General features: G+C 55.2%; 1 protein-coding gene across 1 annotated transcript in view; it reads right to left on the reverse strand.

The window, feature by feature from the left end:
• The window catches only part of WHRN (whirlin), a gene marked incomplete at both ends in the record, with an annotated part of 48,178 nt that extends 27,555 nt beyond the window's left edge, over positions 1-20,623 (reverse strand). The window contains 2 exons of the mRNA XM_084298779.1: positions 6,131-6,346; positions 20,051-20,623. Coding sequence (XP_084154905.1) covers positions 6,131-6,346; positions 20,051-20,623 — 789 coding nt within the window. The remainder of the gene's footprint in view (positions 1-6,130; positions 6,347-20,050) is intronic.
• Positions 20,624-22,401: the final 1,778 nt, after the last annotated feature.

The following is a 22,401-nucleotide window of genomic DNA, read 5'->3' on the forward strand; positions in this document are numbered from 1 at the left end:
TAAGCCGATTGCCAGGATGAAGCCCCTATCCCTGCTCAGGGGCTTAGGGATAAGGAGGAAGGCAGTTTGCTGAGTTTCTCAAGGGCCTGCTGCCTCCAGGAGGCTGTCTGCAGGGATGGGGCCTGCCACAGAGATGCTGTGAGGCTGCCACTGGGGATGGCAACGTCACACCGCCTCCCCCAGGCATGGGACTGTCCCCAGCCATTGCAATGCCCACCGAGGGCACCTCTCATGCTAAAGCCCAGGCTGCGAGCACGGCCACAGGGTGGGACGGAGGCTGTGGCACGGCTGCAGGGCACGGTCCGAGCCACGCTGTCCCTGTGGCTACACAGCACCCACCTCCTCCCCTACGCTTTGTCAGGGCTGAGGCCAGCCCTAAGCTACCCCTGCACGTACAATGCGGCATTTGGAAGGTCAGGGACACAATTTTAATCTCAATTTCAGCACTGAAACATCTGCCTCCTGCTGCTGCAGGAAATGAAGAGGAAAAAAAACACATAATCGATAAGGCGTTTGCTCTGAGTTGATACTTGCATGGGATTTCTTTTCTCCCGGTTTATGAAATTACCTGTTGACAGATTCAATTTTACCATTAGAAAAAGCACTTTCAGACAAGAATTGCTCTGCATCGGTACAATTCAGCGCACAGCTGCATGACAGACCGAGGAGGTTCTACCCGTGCCGACAGCTATTTCCATGCCATTACTGCTAACACGCGACAAAAACAACACTTAAGGGGGCTCGTGGGGCTCATCTCCCCTCCTGCTTACGGAGGGAACCCCACCGCCTCATGTCTGCACACCGTGCCGAGGTGTGAGCCCACCTCCTGCGGCCCAGCGGTGACACCCAGCGCAAGGGGCCAGGCAGGCCAAAACAGCATCACCACACGACGGCCATCCACCCAGCTGTTGTTGAGACCTGCTGGGACCTGTAGTCATCATGGCTTTGGGCATAAACATCGCTTTTGGGTGTTGTTTTTGCTCAAAGTGCCTGAAGTAGCGAAAGACAGCACCAACAGCATGGGTTGACCTGAGGGCCGTGCTGAGGCGAGGCCTGTCAGGGCAGTGCAGCCCAAGGCAGAGGGGTGACTTTTACCCCAGGGCCCGAGGGACCAGCCACCCATGGCACACCCTCCAATCTCCACAGAAACCCTGCAGGCAGGTGGGGAGGTGACCATGAGTCGGCAAGCAGCCTGGGCAGGCCTCTAGCCACAGACCCAGCAAGGTCAGAGCAGGCAAACAGCAGGAGACGTGGGGAGCCGGGCCGCTCCGCGCTGCAAACGTCATCACAAGCTGAGAGAAAGAAATCCGTCCTTATCTCCTGCATCTCTTATCCTTCATGCTCAAGTAGTCACCATTAGCCTCCCGAAAGCATTCAAGCCACGCAATGTTATCACAGATGTATTTTTCCTTTTGTTTTTTGTTTTTTTTTTTTTGGTAACAAACATAGCTACTTTTGAACACAAAATTGCCTGGAGGCAAAGAGACATTCTCATTCTCTTCTTTGAGTATATTTTTCTTTCTTTTGCTGCACCAAAAGCATAAAGGAATAAGCAGCTCCCCTGGCAATCGGCACATTAGAGCAACAATTCAGCTGATGAAATGGCATTTCTCGGGGAATTAGCAGTGCAACACTTGCAGAGCATTTCGTCTTCCTCCCAGCTCAGCAGCACCTATGAGTTTTTGCTGGCTGATGGTTTCCAAAGTGCTTTTAATGAAATAAGCTGTTGATCCCAGAAGTGCATCAACGACAATACACAGCATAAGTGGTCTTTGATGTTGTCAAAATCCAAACGGTTTGAGGCTGAACAGATCATAAACATTAACCTGCTCTGAAACGTGGGGTGACCACTGCAAGCAGGTCCCACCTCCCCAGCAAAGAGTTTGCTTCCTCTGTTGGGATGCTACTGGGGGACTGCGTCCTGCTGCTGTGCCTGTCCTGGAGATGGACGGCTCCAGCAATGTCCCCTGAGCTCTGCAGCACTGCAAGCTCTTCATTTCAAACTAGCTACTGCCCACCATCCCTGGCTACTTCACCTACAGGGAAGATGTGCACAGGGTGCACAACTAACCCACTTGTTCTGGCTGTAGGGAAGGCTGGCTGTTTGTGACCACAGAAAACAAGTAACAGGAAAAACTTGGAAATACGGCCATCTCTTCAACCATAGACATGGAAAGCATCGAGATTTGCAACAACTTGCACAACCACAGGTGCATACATGCCTGCATCTCCTTCATCCCTCCATTCCCATTAACTCTTGCACCCCTTGTGCCTTCTCCTGAGATATTATTCATACTAGGTCAGGTCTACACTGAGTGATTGACCCAGGTCTTAGCATCCACCTCCTGCTTGTCCATGCAGAATAGCTCCTGACCCAAGCTGCATTTTGGCCCAGAACCCCTGCCTGGAAAGGAGTGTGAAAGCGAAGTCAGTGGACAGCCCCCTGGTAGCTTCCCAAATCCCCATAACTCTTCCTTTCACAGCCGAAAGCAAAGGAACCCCAGCGTCCACATAAAGATCTGAAGCCAGGGGTGAGCAAAGCACCAGCAGTGCTGGCTGCCTTCTGTGCTGAACCTGTGCTGTAGCAAGGCTCCCCGAGGAGGTGAGCCTGCCGGTGAGCCGAAACCCCCCCCGACCCGGCCATACACCGCTGCAGCCCATCTGCTCCGTGCCCCCACCCACCGCCGGGTGCCGCCGATGGCAGGCAGCCACGCGCCCGTCCCTCCGCCGCCAGACAGATCGCTTACGCTGCCACACGCACGCCAGCAGCAGCGGTTTCCATTTCAAGCCTTTTGATAATGAATGCTTCTGGCTGCAGATAAGCAAACTTGTTAAACTACGCTACAAAAATCCATCCTTTCAGCAGGAACAGCAGCGCTGGGGAAGAAAGGTAGCCAGACAGGGATATCTCTATTGCCTGATGAATGCAGGACGCCTCCACCAACCTCGAATTTAACCTTGCAAAAGCTGGAAACATCTCCTTAACCACGGCAGCACTGCAGGTTTACTGAACTGTAGCAAAGCATTAACAAAGTTCCTGGTTTACATCCTCCTGCCGTAGGGCTGAAGCCTGATCTCTGCCCATTTTCCCAAACAGAGCCTGCTAGAGAGCTTTTGCGTGTGTTACAGGACATTCAGATCGATTAGCAACAGGAGAGGGGGGGTGGAAAAACCCACTAATCCCCAGCCTTGCCCTTAGGATGTAAAGCCATCCAGAAATCAAACAGCCCGCAGGGATACCCGTCAATTCCAGCTGACTGGACTGAATTAACCAGGGATACGTTGCATTTATTTGCATGATATCTGTGAACACAATAACCCCATTTATAACAGCAATATATAAACAAACACAAGTGGAAAAGAAAAAAGCTGGAGGCAGACTGCTCCCCTGTTCTGGGGCATATTTTCATCTCTCAGTGGTGCACAGAAACGGCAGGACAAAACGTCTCTGTAAATTCATGCCCTGAGGCACGTGTTCAGACCAATAATGTGCAGTCACACCGAACAACCCCTCTCACAGCCACTGGCCAGGTTGGGCTCTCGCTGCCAGCCAGCCTTTGATGATGGTGGGGCTTGCTTTCACTGCCCCGCATCACGTCTGGAGGAGCCAAGGGCCAGGCACAAGCTGCATGGGGCTCCTGGCACTGGAACACCACAGCCCACAGCTGCTGGTAAAAGGGGGTATATGGCCAGTGGGGCCCTGGGGGTCAGATGGGAACAGCAGTGGCAGCTGTGATGAGCCACATAGGAGCGATGCCAGGAGAAGGTGGCGTAGGTGCCTGCTCTCATGATCCAGCACCACCCTCTGTATCAGATCATTACAACCCATTTCCGTGAGCTTCAAATATTTTCTGCAATTGCAATCGACTCTTCCCCAGGTAATAGAGGGGTGCTCATGCCCTGCCCTGGGATCAATGCGTGATCCTCCATTAGAAGGAGTTAAAGGGCCCAGCCTGCAGGAAGGCCAGTGCCAGGGAACGGAAGAACAAGCACAGATTTGGGAAAAGCCAGGCACACAGCGAGGCTCTTCACTCCTCATGGCTCGGCAAAGAGCTGCTGAAGGCAGCATGCCACGAGCTGGGAGCACCACGAGGCCTGGGCACCGCACCCAAGGCTGGCAGATCTCCCCAGTGCTCTGCAAGTGCAGCACTGCCACAACGAGGCATCACACTACGGCACCAGAGCACAGCTCAGAGCGGGGAGTACACCGAGGTCCTGCAGCCAGGCTGAGGCCAGGATGGTGCCACACTCGGAGCTAGGGCCCCTCGCACCTTGGGAGCGAGTTTGGGCAACAGCATCCAAGCCATGGATGCTCTTAGAAGTTTAACGTCGCCTTCATTCAACTTGGCTTGAATTCCCTTCCAAAGCAAATGAAGCTACAGTAATTAAGGCTGGTTTAACTTGCAAAGTTCACTCATTTTCTTGTGCACCCCTGCGATACAGCTCTGTTGAGCTGAGGATGACAGCAGAGAAGAAGAGGGTGCCCTGGTCTGACAGCAGCCCATGCAGCAGCCACGCTGCCAGAGAGCCCCACAGCACCCGCAGCACCCCTCCCTGGAGATCAGACGCTTGGGAAGGGACTCGCACAGTTGCAGGCTTCTGAGCATCTCGTGTTGTTGCACAGCAAGCTGGAAAGGAACTACGTGCAGAAACACCCCCTACCTGCAGCTTCAAAGAGCCTCTGCGTGCTCTGCAGGGGCTGTATCAAGGTGACACGGAGTGGTAGGGGGTGGGGGACACCAGCAAGCCAGCAGCAGTTTCTCTTCTTAAAGTGAAAATAATGTGCCCGTCTCCCTTGTGGCCCACATGAATATTTCATCAGCAAACTGCCTCGTCCTGAATTAGATTTTTCCCTCTCTGGCTGAGTTGGGAGGCCCCAGCTTACAGCTTTCCAGGCTGAGCTGAGGACGTCTGGGGCAAACAATCAAAGTGCTGGGGGCAGCCAGAGTGATCTCAGGATAACCAGAAGGAAATATGTCGAGGCTCCAGGTAAATCCATGCCTTTGGGCAGTGCTCACTCCTGTGACAGTACCTGGATGTCCCATGAACACCAGAGAGGCAATACCATGGGACAAACAGGTTCCCTATCCATCATCAGCATCTGTTCCTCCAGCCCATGCCCCATTGCGAGGGCATCGTAGCGCTGTTCCTCTGCATATGCAATGAGTCTCAAGGTCTCTGTGCACAAGAAGCACAAAGGAAAAGAAAACTAAATCTCCAAGATGAAATATTGCACAGTGAACACACTGTCAGGTGCCTTCGCTTATTATTTGGCCTATCTCAAGGGCTCATGGGCTCATGGTCAGAGATGAGTACTGGGAATCAGACACGCTGATATCCTTTCTGTTCTGCCACAGGCCCACCGCTGGCCAGACCCTGCCAACTCCCCTGGGCACCAGGATGAAAACCCTTCCCCTTCTGCTTTATTTTCACTTGCCAGGGCTTTGCACAGGCACTGCCCAGGCCCCTCCTGGCTCTGCTCGCCTCTCCCCAAGAGGAAAAAGTAAAGTATCCATTTTATTTTATAGCAACTTTGGAAGAAAAAAAAATTGTTTGCTTGTTTGTTTGTTTTCCTCTACTTGGGCAAAACTGCCAAGATACCCAAGAAACCTTGATGGAAACACATGAGGAAAGATGTGAAAGGCCAGCAGAAGGGCAGTAATGCGCGCTGGGATCCAGCCCTCTGCACCCACAGGCCCTCCTGACCAGGACAGGTCAGTCTCCTGCTGAGCATATGAGCAAAGGGCCTCCAGCCAAAACAGCAACCTGCCTGGGAAAAGCCTGACAAGCAATTTCTCATTTAACTGCCCTGACAGCACTCTCACTGCCAGACAAGTCCGTGTCTGGACAGCGCCTCGTCTCCAGCTCAGGAAGGATTACGGGCTCAGGCTGTACTTGCATCAGACGGGACCAAAACCAATCCATCTTGCCTCACACAGCTCCCCAGTGGAAACCGAAGGAAAGCTACAGACCCGGGGAGGAGAATGGGACACAGCACATCCTGCTGGACAGGCTGCCCTAAGGGAAGCCAGAATATGAGAAGGGAAATCTACAAAAGCCACGAAGAGGCTGCCACTCACACTGTAACCGTGGACGGGCCCGTAGGGGGGTGGCTGCCCCCCCAGCTCACCTTTTTCTCGTCGCCCTCCTGCAGCAGCTGGAGGTGGCTCCTCTTCTCGCTGTCGGTGCGCAGCGAGCTGTTCTGGTGGTGCGGCAGGCCCAGCGGCGGGGACACGCTGCGGCCCTGCGGGTCCACCCAGGTGTAGATGTGGTTGGTGACATAGCCCCCGGGGATGCGGCCCACCGAGTGCACGGAGAGGTTCAGCTTCTTGCAGCCTTTCAGGAGCTGGAAGACAAGCCGAAGACGAGAGAGGTTAATGCCCACAGAGGCACGGGACGACCTGGCTCAGGGCTATGGAGTGCCACAGCTTCGTCTTTTCTTGAGAGTGAGAGATCTCTGTTGGTGGCTGCAGCGTGGCTGGAATGACTGAGCTATAGAAAAAGCTAGTGAAAGGTCTGGGATTTTTATATTCTCTTGAACTACAGCAGGCCCCAGGCCATGCTGCTGCTGCCAGAGCAAATACGCTCTCCCCACCAGCCAGGCAAAGAGCAGCTGAAGCCGAGTCCAGGAGGCAGGCTGGGCCGTGCTATGCCTGGGTTGCGGACTGAAACCCAGACTGAGCCTTTTTGGCAGCCTCAGAACGGGGTCAGAGCAGGGCAGGGGTCGTTGCTTGGGGAGAACAGCACAGCTGGTCCCCCCCAGCTTGGTCCCAAACCCCATCCTGCTGCCAGCAGCAGGCACCGCTCAGCGATGCACACAGAAATTCTGCCTCTGTTGCCATTTCGTTACCAGCCCCCCTCCCAGCACAAGCAGCCAATTAGCGAGTACAGTCATTAACAAATATATAAATCTGTTTAAGACAGCACGCACCAAGCTGGCCTTGAGATCCAGATAAGGCCATTTGCAATTGCTCCTCTGACTCCCCAGCTTCCACTGCGAGGAGCTGACAAAGCTTTTATCAAAACACCATTAACATTACAGGAGCCGTCCCTGGGGACGGCTCCAAGTGCTGATCCCTTCTGAGGCCTCGGAAACATCAGCACCCGGGACCTGCTCTCATAAAGGAGCTGCTTTGTTTTCTTCCATACGTGCGTCCTTCTGACGAGATGCCCCCGCAAGGTCTCCTCTCCCCACCGAGCAAAGATCGTGATGGGGAAGAACGAACGGCAGCAGCTCTTGGGGAAGGAGGAATATCGTCAGTAACGCCGGGCTGGCTGGGCCCCAGCTCTGACCTGGCACCGCTCCTGGTCCTCCCTGCCAGAGCGAGAGGATCCAGCTCGCCAATTCCCCGCTCAGCATCTCCGTCCCGCACAGCAGTTCGGTCACACGCTCCCAAGGTCACCGCGTGCCTGGAGAGCTGAAGCGAGGACCACGAAACCAGCAGCCCCAGCAGGACAAGCGCAGAGAGCTACAACAGCCCAGGCTGCTTGCTGAGCCTGTCCCCATCCCTTTAGCTCCCCCAGGCCCTGTAACACACAGCCAGGGGTGCTGCATCGTCCCACGGCGAACTCGTTGTGCACCTCCCAGGCTACCCAGAGCAGCAAGCTCTCCCGCAGGTAGGTCAGCCCTTCTGCAGCAGACAGCAAGCTTCAGCTAATTGATACACACCACCAATTAATCAGTCTTCCAAAAATAATCAAATCAGGAGACAAATCCCTCCTTGTGGTTTCACTCTGGGTTGTCCTGCCAAGGGTACCCCGGCTGCGTCCCTGCACTTTTACACCTCGCTTCTTGCCGTGCCAGCAGCCAGCACCAGGTTCCCCAGCCCCACCTCCGTGCTGGGGACTTGTCCCAGCCCTGCCACCAGCTGTCACCCTGTCCCAGCAAGCTCACAGAGGCCAGGGTGGCTGGCTGAGAGCAGAGGAGCCTGCTGCAGTGCTTCAGGGCACGGCTCAGCTCAGCCCAAAGCCCTGCACACAGCCCTAGGACGCTGCACCCACGAGCTGGGGGTGGCAGGGTGGTTCTCACCTGCCCTACAGCCACCAGTGCAGCGTGATCCCTGCTTTCTGTGAGGAGCTGCACCCCGTCTCCTGTCTCGTTATTCATCCATTCAGACCGGAGCCATTTCTATGAAATCCTCTTCTAAGCCTGAGCACCGTTTATGTAACTAGGCACCGAGATGGCAAAACAGCACTGAGAGCCCCCCGAGGAAAACCTCATCTCCAAATGAGGCTGCAGCTCCTCATCAGGCACCAGCAAACAAGGATAATGTGATCAGCCCAAACACATGGGGTGACCAAGCCACGTCCCGAGGGACGCAGGGTCCAGTCCCCACTCCATGCAGAAACACCAGGTGACCCTACCCACTGATGCCCATGCTCCCACTCTTCCCCATTTCTTCCCTTCCTCAGAGCACCCGTCCTGGCAGTAACAGGGACACCAAAAATAACCCCAGGGTTTGCACCAGACAGCACAGCCAGCAGGCACACGCAGAGCTCAGCACCAGGACACGTCCCCAGCCCCAGCAGTTCCCGTCCTGCCTGGGCTAAATGTCACATATCAGAAGCACGGGGACAGCAGGGCTGCTCTCTGCACACACGGCAAACTTCCCCATGATGAGAGGCCAGAAATGTACAAGGGACTTTTTGTGTTTCTCTGCAGTTCCCTTGACAAGGCCACCAGGAGATGGGATCACCGTCAGCGGGGAGATGTTTTATGCATAGGGGTGACCGCAGAGCACCGGGAGGCAGCAGCACGGGTACGGGAGGAGCTGGCAGGAGAGGAGGGAGGCAGCAGGAGCTGGTGGTGCCGTCGGGATGCTGCTGCTGACAGACCCCACAGAAGGAGCGGTGATGGCTGGGGCTGTCATTTTGTCCTCAGCAGGTTTCCAGGTCCTGCCCACCGCAGTGCTCCCCTGGGATCACCCCCAACAAGACCCTACTCAGAGCATCTGTTAACAAACCCTCGAGGCCAGCTGCTGGCTCCTGGGGCTCTGCTCAGCTTCAGCAAGGCACAGCCCATCCTACCCTAGTGCTTCAGCTAAAGGTAAAATTTGTTTTAAAAAATCATTTGGCCCTATGAGCCCAGTGTGGTTTCTGCCCAAATCCTGATGGAAGTGCTCCACTTGTTCTTAACTTCACAGGCAAGGGGCTCCTAAGTTTTTGCCCTCTGCTAACAAAACCCTCCTCCCTCAGCTTTTACAGGCAACTCACCCCTCGCTTCCTCCAAGCTGCAGCATTACACAGGGAACTTAATTACCAGAGACAGCCAATTAATCAGCCTCTTAGCACCAACAAATGCATCCTGTTACCTAGACAGGATCTTTAGTGCAACACAAACAACACTTCACTGCCAACAGCACCAACCCTCCTCCCTCCCTTGCCTGGAGGATGCTCAAGCACAGCTCTGAGATGCAGCACCATCGTAGCTGATTTACAAGAAGAGATTTGACTCATCGTTTTGCATCAGCTTGAAAAGACTTTATTTTTAATGTGAGCCTGGGTTTGTACCAGCTCAGGGGGTAAATCCTTTAGCCGCAAGTACAAGCAGCTAAGGGAATCTGCTTTTCCCCTCCACCGGGAGCACAGCCCCTGTTTGAGGGGGGCAGAGCAGGAGGCTGAGGAGCAGGAGGCTGAGGAGCAGGAGGCTCGCTCAGCACCACCTGTATCCTCCCTTGGGCCACCCAACTCTTGTCAAACATCGCAGGGAGGTCAGCACAAATGGCTTCTCCAACAGTGACCATTAAAGTCCATTTTGCTCAAACACTTGGGCCTCCAGGGGACTTCCCATCCACGAGGCAGCCACTAGCAATTTAAACACAAGCTGGCGGGCTGTGAGCAGAAGGGAAGCAAAGCAGTGTTTTCCCTCGGATGGCAGCACCACAGGTGTCCCATGAAGCACAGCAGGCAAAGGAACGAGATCTGGCATGAGCCTATAAAAGCTTGGCAGGCAGAGCTGCGAGATGAGGAAGCATCAGGTGAGCCAAGTGGGAGAAGCTTCCATCCGGACACAAATCCCTGTCAGCTGCTCCGGTGAGCTCCAAGGGAACAGAGCAGCTATCCATTTTCCTGCACAGGGAGAGTTTCTCCTCTTCACCCTTTTTTTAATTTATTTTTTTCTGGCTTTACCAAGGCTGGTTTCATCCTATGGTTCGCAGAAGTTCCCCTCCAGGTACCTGGGGAGATGAAACCCAATACACTTGGGAGAAACAGAGGAAAATTGATGCTCCCAGAGGCACAGGAGAGACCCCTGGGGCAGAACCTGCTGGGAGCCCATTCCCTGTAGGTGCAGGGCCATGTGGGATCAGGGCCCTGATGGGAAGGGACCACCTCGACACTGCACAGCCTGTGACCTACCTGGAGGTGAAGGGCTGAGGGCAGTTCCCATCCCACAGTGACACCAGGCTGTGTGGCAGCCCCACCGGCTGGTTAGCCACTGGGCTCCCCCGCAGGGCTGCCAGGGAGCAGAGCTGAGCATCACCACTGCCTTTTGCTATTTCCCATCCCTGGGCCTTTAGTCTCTCTGTAAGGAGAAAACATCACCCCGTTCTAGAAAGAAAGTGAAGGCAGCCCCAGCAGCGAGTCCCCTCCAAGCTGCATGATCTGGATTGCCCATCCAGGCACCCAGGAAGGCTTTCTCACCATGCCTGGTGCACACAAGAGACGGGTGCCCTCCCCTGCACCTCCCTGTTTAGCCCCTCCAGCTGTTCTTCAAACGGTTACAGAATGCCTTGGGAGCAGGCACCCACTGAAGGAGGCTGTGACCCCAACGCTGGATCCGAAGAGGAACCCAAGTGCCCACCCTAACGGAGCATTTGCAGTGAGTTTCTTACACCACCTTGGTCCTGCTGATTTTTATTGCTTCAGCACTGAGATAGAATGAGAATTTAATGGGGCCGTTTATGCCTGCTGTTGCACCACCACAGGGCCAAAGCAACACGAGGTGCAGCTGGGACCCCCACGGGCTGCATGGAGCTCCCACAGCACTGCTGATCTGCAGCTCAGGACACGGCCAGGTGCTGGAGCATCCCAGGGAAGCGACTGCAGAATGAGAGCAAAGTCTTGTTTCTAATAAAGTGGAAATAGCTGGCATGGAAAGGAGAGCCATTTCAGGGGAGGTGAGCAGCTCGGCCTGGTGGCACAGAGGGATCTGGGCTGAGCCCAGAGAGGAACCAAAGCTCCAGCAGAGAAGCCAAGCCTGGGCATCCTTCTGCTGGAGCTTCAGCAGCCCCACCTGGAATCGTGCTTTGCAGCCTTCGTTTTCCATCCTTGTCCTTGCTGTAGCTGACACCAGGGACCTCTAAAGACTGCTCACCTCCACCCTGCTGTCCCAGGGTCATTGTGTTCCCTTTTAATTCCTTGGGGCTGGTGAGAAAAGGGCAGCTGATGACCTGGGATCAAAGGTGCTAGTTCACTCGGACCATGCAGGCAGCTTCCTTGACACATCCTTCCCTGCCATCACACAGGCATTTTGGCCAGCAGGGACACTATCTATGGCAGAGGACAGGATCTGTTTTCCAGCTGGTCTTCCTGGATGCCCATCAATCAACAGAAATCATTTCTCAGCCCTACCACGTGGACTTCTCCCACCTTGTACCTCCTGCAGAGTTACACAGGGTCCCCAAACCCCTCTGAGCAGGGGGTTTTCAGCCAGCTGCACCAGCCCCTTGGTGAAGGAGGCTTTATGACAGGTTCCCATCATTGTCCCCCCTCCACTTCAGGCTTCGGGCTGCTTGCCCTGTGCCTAGCAGCTGCTCCAGCATCAGGCACTTTGCCTTTCCCTGCTCCCAAGGTGTCACAGCGCTGCCAAGCTGGCACAAGTCCCCTGACCTCAATTTTGCTGTCAGCCCTGCTCATAAGGCACAGCGAGGTCCTGGACCCCCCTTAGCATCAGGAGAGGCACCAACAGCAAGTGAGAGGGCCAGCACCTGCCCATATGAATGAAGTTCTTGCCATAAACAGCTCACCCCAGCCTCCTAGGGCAGAGGGAAAAGCTCACCAGACCTGAGCTTCCCCCCAACAGAGAAAACGTGGGGCCCATGGAGAGGCAGGACAGGCTCCGGATGGCAGCAACACAAAGGAGAGCTGCTCCACCAAGTTTGCGCCCAGCGACTGCAGAGATAACATCACAGAAACGAGCAGCACAAAATGGGCATACTAAACCTAACCCATTTACACTGGACCATTAAATAAAAGAATTCCACCTCCTTAATCCCCTCTGCAGCATCAGGCAGCGCAGACTTTCCTTTCTGGAGCCGTTTCAGGGACCTGCACCACGCTGCTCGCGCTGCTGTGCTCTGCTCCCGACTCGGGTATTTGGCTCTGTCCCACCTATAATGCATTGGAAGACCACGGCGTGAAAGCTTTAACACTGGCACCACAATGCACGAGCACACCTGCTCGAAGAGCTTAAGGAAATAATTCAACCGAACGCGGAGATCAGCGCCAAAACATTTAGCAGGGAAACAGCCACCAATTGCCCAGAAATATTATTAGAAAAAGCAAGTGCCAGAGAGAAGGGCAGACTGATTCCATGGAGCCACCGATCCTCTGACAACACCTTATTTAATTACCTATCAAACCCTTTGGGAGTGAGGTAGACTGCTTGAAATAAACAAGGAAGGGAACACATCTCGTGTACTCACTGTTGGTACCTTTGCAAACACACACACCACAGCGCGCTCCTCGCTGAGACCTGCTGCCAGCTGCCACCCTCCCGAAACCCATCTGTGCCCAGCAAGCCTCACGCTGCTGAAGACTTTCCCCCTTCCACCTTGAGAGCTTTCCCCCTCATTCTTTCCACTCAAAGGGAGCTGAAAGGCTGTGTAAAAGCATCTTCCAGGCCTCCACCCCCCCCCAGCAGGAACACAGATGTCAGGAATGAATGGCAATTAATCACCAGCACTCTTCTGGCAGCTGGAATAAAACATGCGTCTGGTACAGATACAGCCCACTCACTTACCTCCGCCGCTAATGAAATGAGCAATCTATTCCAATTCACTCTCTTAGTGGGTAGATCAGTCTGAAACAAGCAGCATTAACCGTGAGCCATCCTCCCCCTTGCTGCAGCCACTTTCTTTCTGATAATAGACTCGCCGGGGCTGCTCGGCTGCTCAGATAATGGGCATCCACGCACTCGCTCCATTTGCAAGCTGGAAAGGTCAGCGGGGAGGTTATCGATCACTGAAGGACCATGCAATTTCGTACTAAGTCCAAAAAAGAGTAAAGCAACAGGCTTGAGAGAGGGAAAAAAACTGAAGGGGAGAGAGAAAAATGCAGAAATACCAGAGGATGGAGGCAGAGGGAGCTTTTACAGCGTGTAACAGCACCATGGAGGGAGCAATTTGCAGAAGTTTGTCTAAATGCTGTTTCCTGCGCTCCCCTGGGACGTGCTGTGGGATTTGGGTGGACCCAGGTAAGTTTTAAGCTCGGGGAGCCGGCAGGGCTGAGCAAAGCCACCTCGGTGCCAGTGGGAACGAAGAAGTTCCCGTGCCTGCAGTGGAGGTGAGGGGGCTGAGACCCCGTGCAGGGTCCAGAGGTGTGTTTGTGAAACAGTTCCTCTGCAGGATGGACAGGGCAGGAGATGGCCCCAGCACCTTGCTCCAAGCACCGTCTGCAGGCAGGACAGGCAAGAGGCTGCTACAGCTGCAACTAACGCCTTGGTTAACGCCAAATCCACCAGGTGCTGTACAAATGCATAGGGAAGGGCTGTCCCCTGCTGCAGACCGCAGCCTGTAGCTGTAAATAAGATGCTTGGGACCAAGTGCACGTCCTCACCTTGCCTGACAGCAGCTGGGGAATGGCTTCAGCACTGAGGGGCCGGGAGGGACTGCACCAACCTCCCTGAGGGGCTTGTCCCTGCACAGGATGCGTGGCTGCTGCCAGGGGGATGAAGAAAAACGATGCAAGGGAGAGGTGACACAGGCAGGAGGAGAGCAAACGAGGGATGGAGGGGAAGAGGCACCCCAGATGGAGTGCAGGAGATGAACGAGAAGGCGGCAGGGTGACAGGCACAGGGATGGAGGTGTGAGATGGACAAACCAAACTGCAGGAGGCACGGTCCAGCCTCTCCCCCTCTGCCAAGGCAAAGGTGACAGCAGTTTGGTTTTCAAGCAGCTGCACTTATGCAAATATATGCAAATGGATGCATAACTATGGTGACTGCACACATTTAGCCCCAGGGTGGCAGGAAGCCCACGTCCCTTTCACCTGGGAAGGTCGAATGAAATCTTAGCCCCGGGGACTTCTCGCTGACATCCCCTCCCTGCCTCAAGACAACAGCTCCATCACCTCCTGCCCCCTCAGAGCCGGTCACCGCCCAGCTCATCCCTCACACGAGTGCAGACAGCTGTAAAAGCAGCAAAAACTTCAGAGCTTTATTTCAAGGTAAGCCTGGAAATTTGTCCTGTGCTTTCTGAAAAAAAAAAAAAGATGAAGGCAAGTCCTCCCTCCTGTTTTTTCCTCTTCCCTCTCCATACCAAACATCACCGAACAAGTATTAAATATCACAAGAGCCATCAGCAAACCCAAATTGCATAGCTATGGTTCATTACCTGGTGAGAAGCTGACTGTGGAAGAATCTAGGTGGAGAAATGAGCCAGACACCTGACCGATCTTTGGAGGAAATGCAGGCAGTGCCTGCAGGGGCCCTCCTGCACATCCCACCCCGGGGGCTCCGATGCGGTTTCTGGGTCCAGCAGCGAGGAGCCGGCAGGAGCTGCGGGCTGCCCCGTCCCTGCACCAGGAGGACTCAGGGGCAGGGCACCCAGTCAGATGAAACCCAGCCAAATCCTTCCAGCAGACACGCTGTCAGTTTAGGAGAGGGGATTTAGAGCCCAATAACTCTCCGGAGAGACATGGCATTGAGGAAGGTGTCAAGAAAATCCATCATCGTCCCCGAGGCCAGAGGAAGTGAGTAAGAGAGATTTTAACTCCCCGGCTATGCTGCACATCAATGCTTTCATTTTCCTCTAACGGAGGCTGGAAGGAAAGGCAGGCTTTTATCCTTTGGGTTATCGTATCAAGCTCTCTACTGAGACAAAACTCTTTATTTACAAAGCACACCGAACACCATTTGTGCTCCAAGAACTGAAGGATGTCCTAGCAACACTAACCCCGACGGACACACCGATGCCAGCACCAGGTACTGCCACCCTCGTGTTATGAAAGGAGTGGCTGAGGACCTCATCCTAACCTTTTCCCTCAGCACAATGCTGTTTGATTTCATTAGGGCTGATTGTAATGATGATTTGCTGGTGTAACGGAGGGAAACCCCATCTCTGCAGGGCCAGAGGACTCTCCGCACACACACGCACTCCACGCTACCCACAACATTAATTAGACCAGTTCAATTAGTGCACAGACAGGCATCAATCCCCAGCCAGACCCTGGGTCCCAGGTGAGCTGGCCCCTTGAGCCTGCCCCGCGGTGTCCCCGGCTCTGTCCGTGAGCCGAGGGCAGCGCTGGCTGCTCCCTTTCAGGAGCAGAACTCATTTCAAAGGCAGATGCCTCCGAGTCCAGGAGTGACCTCTTTCCCGTCCCCTTTTTCCTGGGGAGGGATCCTGGTGACATTACACCTCCCACCTCCATCCTCCGAGCTCTGCGAGTTAAAATGGAAACTGCTCGCAGGACAGAGCAGCAAACGCCTGCAGCACTGCAGAGCCCCTGCCCCTGCCTCCTGCCCTGCGGGGGCTTTTGCTGCGTGCACTTCTGGGGGTTCAGTTTTTAAGCAGGTCCGGAGACCGAGGAACAGGTTACTGCTGCTGGGATAGATGCCACTCGCATCCTTTTCTGTGCTCCAGATACCGGAGAGATCCCTCGGGAAAGGGAGAGGTTTCTGGCTCTGGATCAGTGACTTTAGAATAGAGCTAAGGAAGCAGGCATTCAAAGGAACAGAAAGGAACAGAACACCTGCAGAACCAGGGCACCGACGTACTGCTCTTCCTCCCCACCCACCCTAACCACGGCCATATGTGATGATCCACAACTCAGAGGGTTAAAACCCAAGAAACAAGCTGTGTTCCTTCCTACCAGCTGTTATAACCGCACATGAAGTACAGTGGCGATTACTGACTACAGCAAATAAGCAGTCTTGGATAATCAATTAATTGGGCATCACAGGAAACACTGAAGTGAGACTCACATTCTTGTAAGCTGCCTGGGAGGCAAAATTGTTGTAGATTCACTTCCCAGGCTCAGGGCTGCACGTCTCTGCCGTCTCCCCAGGGTCTCAGCAGTGCCACGATCCTGCAAGGTACCACGGCCACTGGGACCACCTGGCTGGCCATCAAATGGCTAAATGAACAGAACTGGAATCTGCTTTTTGTTATTTTGGAGCTCTCGGGGGAGGAGATGGAAAGGCTGCTTTGGGAGGCACGAAAACCCCCAGCAGACAGACAGAAACTCACCGGGGTTCAGCCTGAGACAGACAGAAGGACCACAGAAGCACCACGCTGCGCAGGACGGCTGCACACAGGTCAGCCCGGCTGTGGGGTTTTTGTCAGGCTCCTCTGCTGATGCTAACAGCTGGGCAAATGCAGAGAGACGAGGCAGGGCAAGCGGTCTGATGGCAAGAAGCAGAGCAACTCGTGCAAGGCTGGCTGTAACTCATTTAGCCCAATCCTCAATCAGCAGTGAGGCTTCACACCCACTCCTCTCCCCTTCCCCAAGGCTTTCAGGACATGAAAACCCACTGCAAAGCAACAGAAGTAAGGGCTGGGGGGAAAAGGGAGTGCAAGCTTAACACAAACCCCCAAGAAAAGGAGAAATACCTCCCTGTGTAGTGCTCTCATGGTCTAAACCCAGAGACACCTGGACAAAACCTTGCAGCTTTACGAATAAACTTTCAGCACGACCGCATCAATATCAAGTGCGTACTGCGGGAAGGCTGCTGAAAGCCAGGCGAGTTCTAAAAAGATGCCAGGTAATACAAACTTCTCCCCTTACGCCATAATTCAAATTACAGTGATCTTTTTCTAAAGTGCACTCCTGAACGCTGGAATGATAGAGCTCTAATTGTAATGGAGTCGTTTAATTTGGATTTGAACGGAACAGCACAGCGCAGCCAAGACATAAAGCTCCACTACCAACATAAAGGTTAAGAAGCTGGCCATTAAGTGAATTGATTTGGAGTGCTTAGGTAATCTTGTCATTTAAGTTAAAAAAAAAAAAAAAAAAAAGGAATTATAAATGCAATTTTCACTAAAAATATCTACAAGCCCCATCGCACTGGTCACAGGCCACTGGTCACTCTGCAGCCAGAGCAGCTCACAGCTCATTACTTCTGATGTCTTTGCCCAGCATCGCAGCAGTTCTCATTCAGTTCCAGTTTTGGCTGATGCCTGAAAACACAAAACAGATGAGAAACGGCTTTCAGCCCTCGGGACAGCGCCTTTCTCCTGGAGAGGAGCACTGGACAAGGCTGGGGCACTCCTGCATTGCACACGGGCACAAGAGGAGGCAGCTGAGCATCATGATTTGTGAGATGAACGCTCTGATCGCCCTGTGAGTGCACTGACCAGATTTCATGAGCAAGGTGGTACTACGGGGGCACTCACTGCCCGTACTTACAGCTGGGAGTCCCCGAGCACCCCAGAAAGCTGATTTCAGGCTGTGACTCTGGCTGGGGAGCCCAACGTGCCCAGGGCAGCCCAGGCCAGCAGCGAGAAGCAGCCTTCCTGATCTCCGCAGCCATCCCACGCCCTGAAGAACAGCTTTGACATCTTCTCCCACACCAGCACGTTCCGTGTACTCTGAATAAGGAGGCTGCCCCAGACAGCTCCTTGCTGCAGGAGGGTGAAGATGGAAACGCAGCCCGGGAGTGGGCTCCTTTCCAGGCAGAGCCAGGAGCTGTGCTCTCCTGGGCAGCTCCTGATGGACCAGGCAATCACCACGTCTGGTCCAAGGCAGGCAGACCCAGCCACACAGCTGAGGTTTTGCACTAAGAAAGCCTCTGCTCACCTTTTTTCTCCCACTGAATCTGATCCCAGGACCAAACCCTGCTTGGTCTCACCAACACTTTCCCCTCCACGGATCCACCTCAGAGCAGACCAGCAGGCGCCAGCAAGGACACCAGCAAAGTTCGCTCTGGTCTCACAGACCAGGAGGCAGCCAGGGGACTTGGTGGAGCTGCTAACACCAGAATCAAGGCTGAGCTGAGGTCCTGGTGTCCAGGGGAAGCAAACCATACAGGTTCTGCCCACCTCGTACACCACCACGTCCCTCCAAGGGCACAGACACCCTGCTCTGCATCCTAACGCGGGCATTCGTACCCCAACCCCAAGGAAGCCCTCCAAGGACAGCCCTTTGGCATTGCTGGTTGCAGTCTCCTCTTCATCCCCCCCTCCACAAGAGGCAGCAAGGACAAATTAGCATTTGCTTCATTCCGAAGCCTCCCAAGAACTGTTAGGCAGCACTGTAAATCACACTGCGGCTCTTCCCACCACCACCAGCAGCCAGAACATCCCCATGGGATGCAGCAGGAGCCCTACAAGATGCCAGCACAGCCGGGTGAGCGACAAGACTGCAGCTTAAAGAAGTTCAGCTCACGAGCAGACAGTTTCTAAGCTTCTCTTTCATATCCAAAAATCACACCGGCAACATATAGCTCTTGTCACAGAACGGCCCCCTGGCAAATCGCATCCTACAGGAATTATTTCTGTGCAGGAAGCACTTAGTTCACACAATGCTAATAGAGCCTAATTGAGAGTCTAAGAGGGAGCACATTGTATTAGAGAGCAAACTGAAAGTTATTACATGAATTACCCGGCACCGTGGGTTGAGCTGGAGGTGAAGCCATTTAACAGAGGAGAAATTCCTGACACCTGCCTTCCGCCCATCCCTTCCCCGCAGACCACGTCCGTGGCTTTTGCAACCTTAAGAGCACACAACTGCAGGACAAACTTGCAGAAACTCCCACCCTGTCACTAGCACGAGAAAGCAGGGGAAGAGAGAATTCCTACAAACCTCTCCTGCAGCCTCAGGGCTGCCCAGGACTCCTGCCAGGCTGAAGCTGTGCCCTTGCCCGGGGCACGGACTTAAAGCCCGGGTGGGGGGCAGGCAGGCTGGCTGCGTGGGGCACGGCTCAGAGCCGCACGAGATTAACGCACGGCTGGAAAAACACACCACGGGGAGCGGGCTGCGAGCAGCAGTGCCTTAGCTCGTTACGGAATAATTAAAGCACGAGCAGCCCCGGAGCAGCCCCCGTCGCCCACCCGCTGCCCACAGACCCCAGCCCCGAGGGTCGGCTCCCCCCCCAGCTCCGCAGCTTCACGGGATCGCTGTGAGCCAAGCCCCGCAGCCCAGCCACCAGATCGCTGGTACAGCGCAGGGACGGGCTCGGGTCGCTCACAGCCAGCTCAAACCCCAAATCAGCACCGGGTCAGCCCCCCGGCTGCCTGCCCCGCACCTACCTGCACACGGGGGCTTTTGCCTGGGGCACCCCGGCTGTGCAAAGAGCCGGAGGCAGCTTGGCTGCGTACCTGTACCCCTGACCTGTGCCCCCGGACCAGTTTTAGCTTTGGGACTCCTGCTCCTGGAGGGGGATAAGCTGAGTTCCTCTGTTTCCCCATACCTCAGTTTCCCCACGTTTGGGAGCAGCCAGCAGGGTTTAGGGGCACATTACACACCTTAAAACCCAGCTGCCGTGCCCAGGACCTGCACTACAGGACCACTGGCTTTGGCACTCCCACCTCCTGCTCCTGGAGGGGGATAAGCTGCGTTCCTCCGTTTCCCCGTGCCTCAGTTTCCCCACCTTTGGGAGCAGGGTTTAGGGGCAGATAGCACACCCTAAAGCCTGGCACCTGCCTTTGACATCCCCACCCCAGCTCCTGGGGAAGGAGACGAGCTCCTTGGCTTCCCCGTGCCTCAGTTTCCCCACTTGTGGGAGCGGGCAGCACACTTTAGGACCAGATCCCACACCCTAAAGCCTGGCTCTTCTGTAAACAAGTAGTACTGTGAGGAAGAAGAGGGGACAGGAGGCTGGGGGGGACCCCCGAGGGGCCGGAGGCGCCCTCCCCGTGTCCCCCTCACCCCCCTCGGGCGGCGGCTTTACCTTGACGGCCTCGGCGTGGGTCGCCCTGTCCAGGGGCTTGCCGTTGACCCCCAGGATCTGGTCTCCGACCCGCAGCCCCTCCCGCTCGGCCAGCGAGCCGGGCTCCACCAGCGACACGAAGATGCCGACGCCGTGCTCGGCACCGCCGCGGATGCTGAAGCCCAGCCCCTGGTGGGCTTTGCTCCGCCGCAGGCTGACCTGCCGGAGCCTCCCGGGGGGCTGCGGGGGGCCGGGGGGGGACAGGTAGGGCCCCTCGGCCGTGTACTGGTCGAAGAGCAGCTGGTCGGAGCGGGGCAGGACGAGGCGCAGCAGCGGCAGGAGCTGGCGGCGGCGGGGCGCGTCCAGGAGGGCTCGCAGGGAGCGCACCAGGTCGCAGACGTTGCGGCGGCCGTGGTAGGCGTTGAGGCACAGCACGAAGCGCTCCCGCTCCGCCTCGCTCAGCAGCGCCGTCAGCGCCTGGTGCAGCCGCCGCACGTTGCTCGACAGCGGCCGGGGGGCAGCCGGAGCCGAGCCCGAGCCCGACCCCGACGACGCTGAGGAGCGCAGCGAAGCCGAGTCCGGCTCCGCGCTCATGGCGCTGCCGGGATTCGAACCCGCGGCCCCCGGGGCTCCGAGCCCGGCCCCGCAGCCGGCCCCGCGCCGCTCCGGCCGCCCGCGCGCTCCCCCAGGAAGTGACGTGGCCGCGCGTTGCTAGGAGACGCCTGATACATCGCCCCCCCCCCCCCCACAGCCTAGGCCCCGCCCCCGCCGCGCGGCAATTAGCGAGGTGCTAATTAACGCCCCCCCCCCCCCCCCCGGCACGCACTGCTGTCACCGCCCCAAAGCGGGACTGGGGCTGCTGGGTGGCTGCTGAGGGGTTACAGCACCCTGTGACCAGCATAAGGTGGGCTGAGGCCTGCACACAGCTCATCACACGGATGGGCCCCGCCGCCAGCCCCTGCTGAGGGAGGCCCAAGGGGAGTCCCAGCGCCTCCCCAGCCCGCTCCCCTCCATCCCTCCCAGGCCTGGAGCACGGCGAGCAGATCAGCTTGCAGCCCCACAGGGCCGCCGTGACCCCGTTACCTGACCCGCCCGGTGTTTTTTCCATTGCCCGGCACGCCGGGTGGAATGGCGGCCGGCTGTAGGTAACAGCGGGAATTCAGCCCTTCGGCCGTGATTCGGTGGAGAGCTTCGGTTGGTGTGTTTCAGTCAAACGTCAGTGGGATTTAGGATCTACAGAATGGGGATGGACTGGCTTCTTGGTTGGTACTGGGGCAACTCACAAAGCCAGGATTTGAGTCAAACCCAAACTCGCTGCACCTAAACACTCTTCCGCTAGCTTGGGTAAACCTGAGCAAGACATAACTCAGCTCATGGACTGTGAATAGCAGCAAATAGCTGCCAAGTAAGCCCCACAGCACCATTCCATGAAGGATCCCAAGATGCAGCCACAGCAATCAAGAAGCAGTGCCACGGGCAGAGAGATCGCAGGTCACAGCACAGACCTGCAGGATTTAGGGTAGCACGGGACTTTGCCTCACACCTACCCACCCACTTTTCTACTTCCACATTGGTCAGTTTGGGTTGTTAGATGCCTCACCAGTTTGGGCTGTCAGCTTTCAGGGAGAACTGGCTCTATGTGTGTCTAGAAAGCCTAGCAAGGAACTTAATCTCCATGCCACCAAGCTATGCTGGGACAGAACACGAAAGCCAGCAGAGCTGCGGGTCCCCCAGCATCAGGAGTGCCAGAACCATCACCTGTCACAGCTGAGCTTTGCCTTTTGCAGTTCCTGCCGACAGCAGAACGCCCACAGGGTGGAAACCTGGCACATTCTTCCTGTCAAATACCCTTCAGATCCAAAAGTGATCCTTCAAGATTAGATGTCAGCGCAGAAATCCAAAGACTGCTTTTCCAGTTGCTAGATAAGTTATTTCTTACTACCTGAGATCTTGGCTTCTTTAGCAAAAACATTTCTCATCTCATCCATTTGAAATCTTTCTATCGTTGCTGAAGTGCCTTCTATCCACTGCAGTCAAGGAGGATTAAACCTAATTTATCAGACGCATCTTGATAGCAATAGAATTCATTTTGTTCATGGATATGATCGGAAAGCTTTAACAGCTGCATTACAAGTAGTTTTATGTATTAAAGCTTTGTTGGAGCTTTCAATGCCTCGTATAAAACAAGACCAAACAAAGCAGATTGGTAATTGAAATTCGGGTTCTAGCTGTGGGTGATAAATAAGCAGATGGAACAGTCAACATTGCTGGGAAAAAAAGGGGCAATATATGACAAAGTGAGTAAAAACAAAAATACGCCCACAACAGCCAAACAAAATGCGAAGGGCAAACAAGATATTTCATGTCTTCAC

The sequence above is a fragment of the Netta rufina genome, assembly GCF_964035555.1.
Source record: "Netta rufina genome assembly, chromosome: 20".
In the NCBI taxonomy this organism is placed as follows: Eukaryota; Metazoa; Chordata; class Aves; order Anseriformes; family Anatidae; genus Netta; species Netta rufina.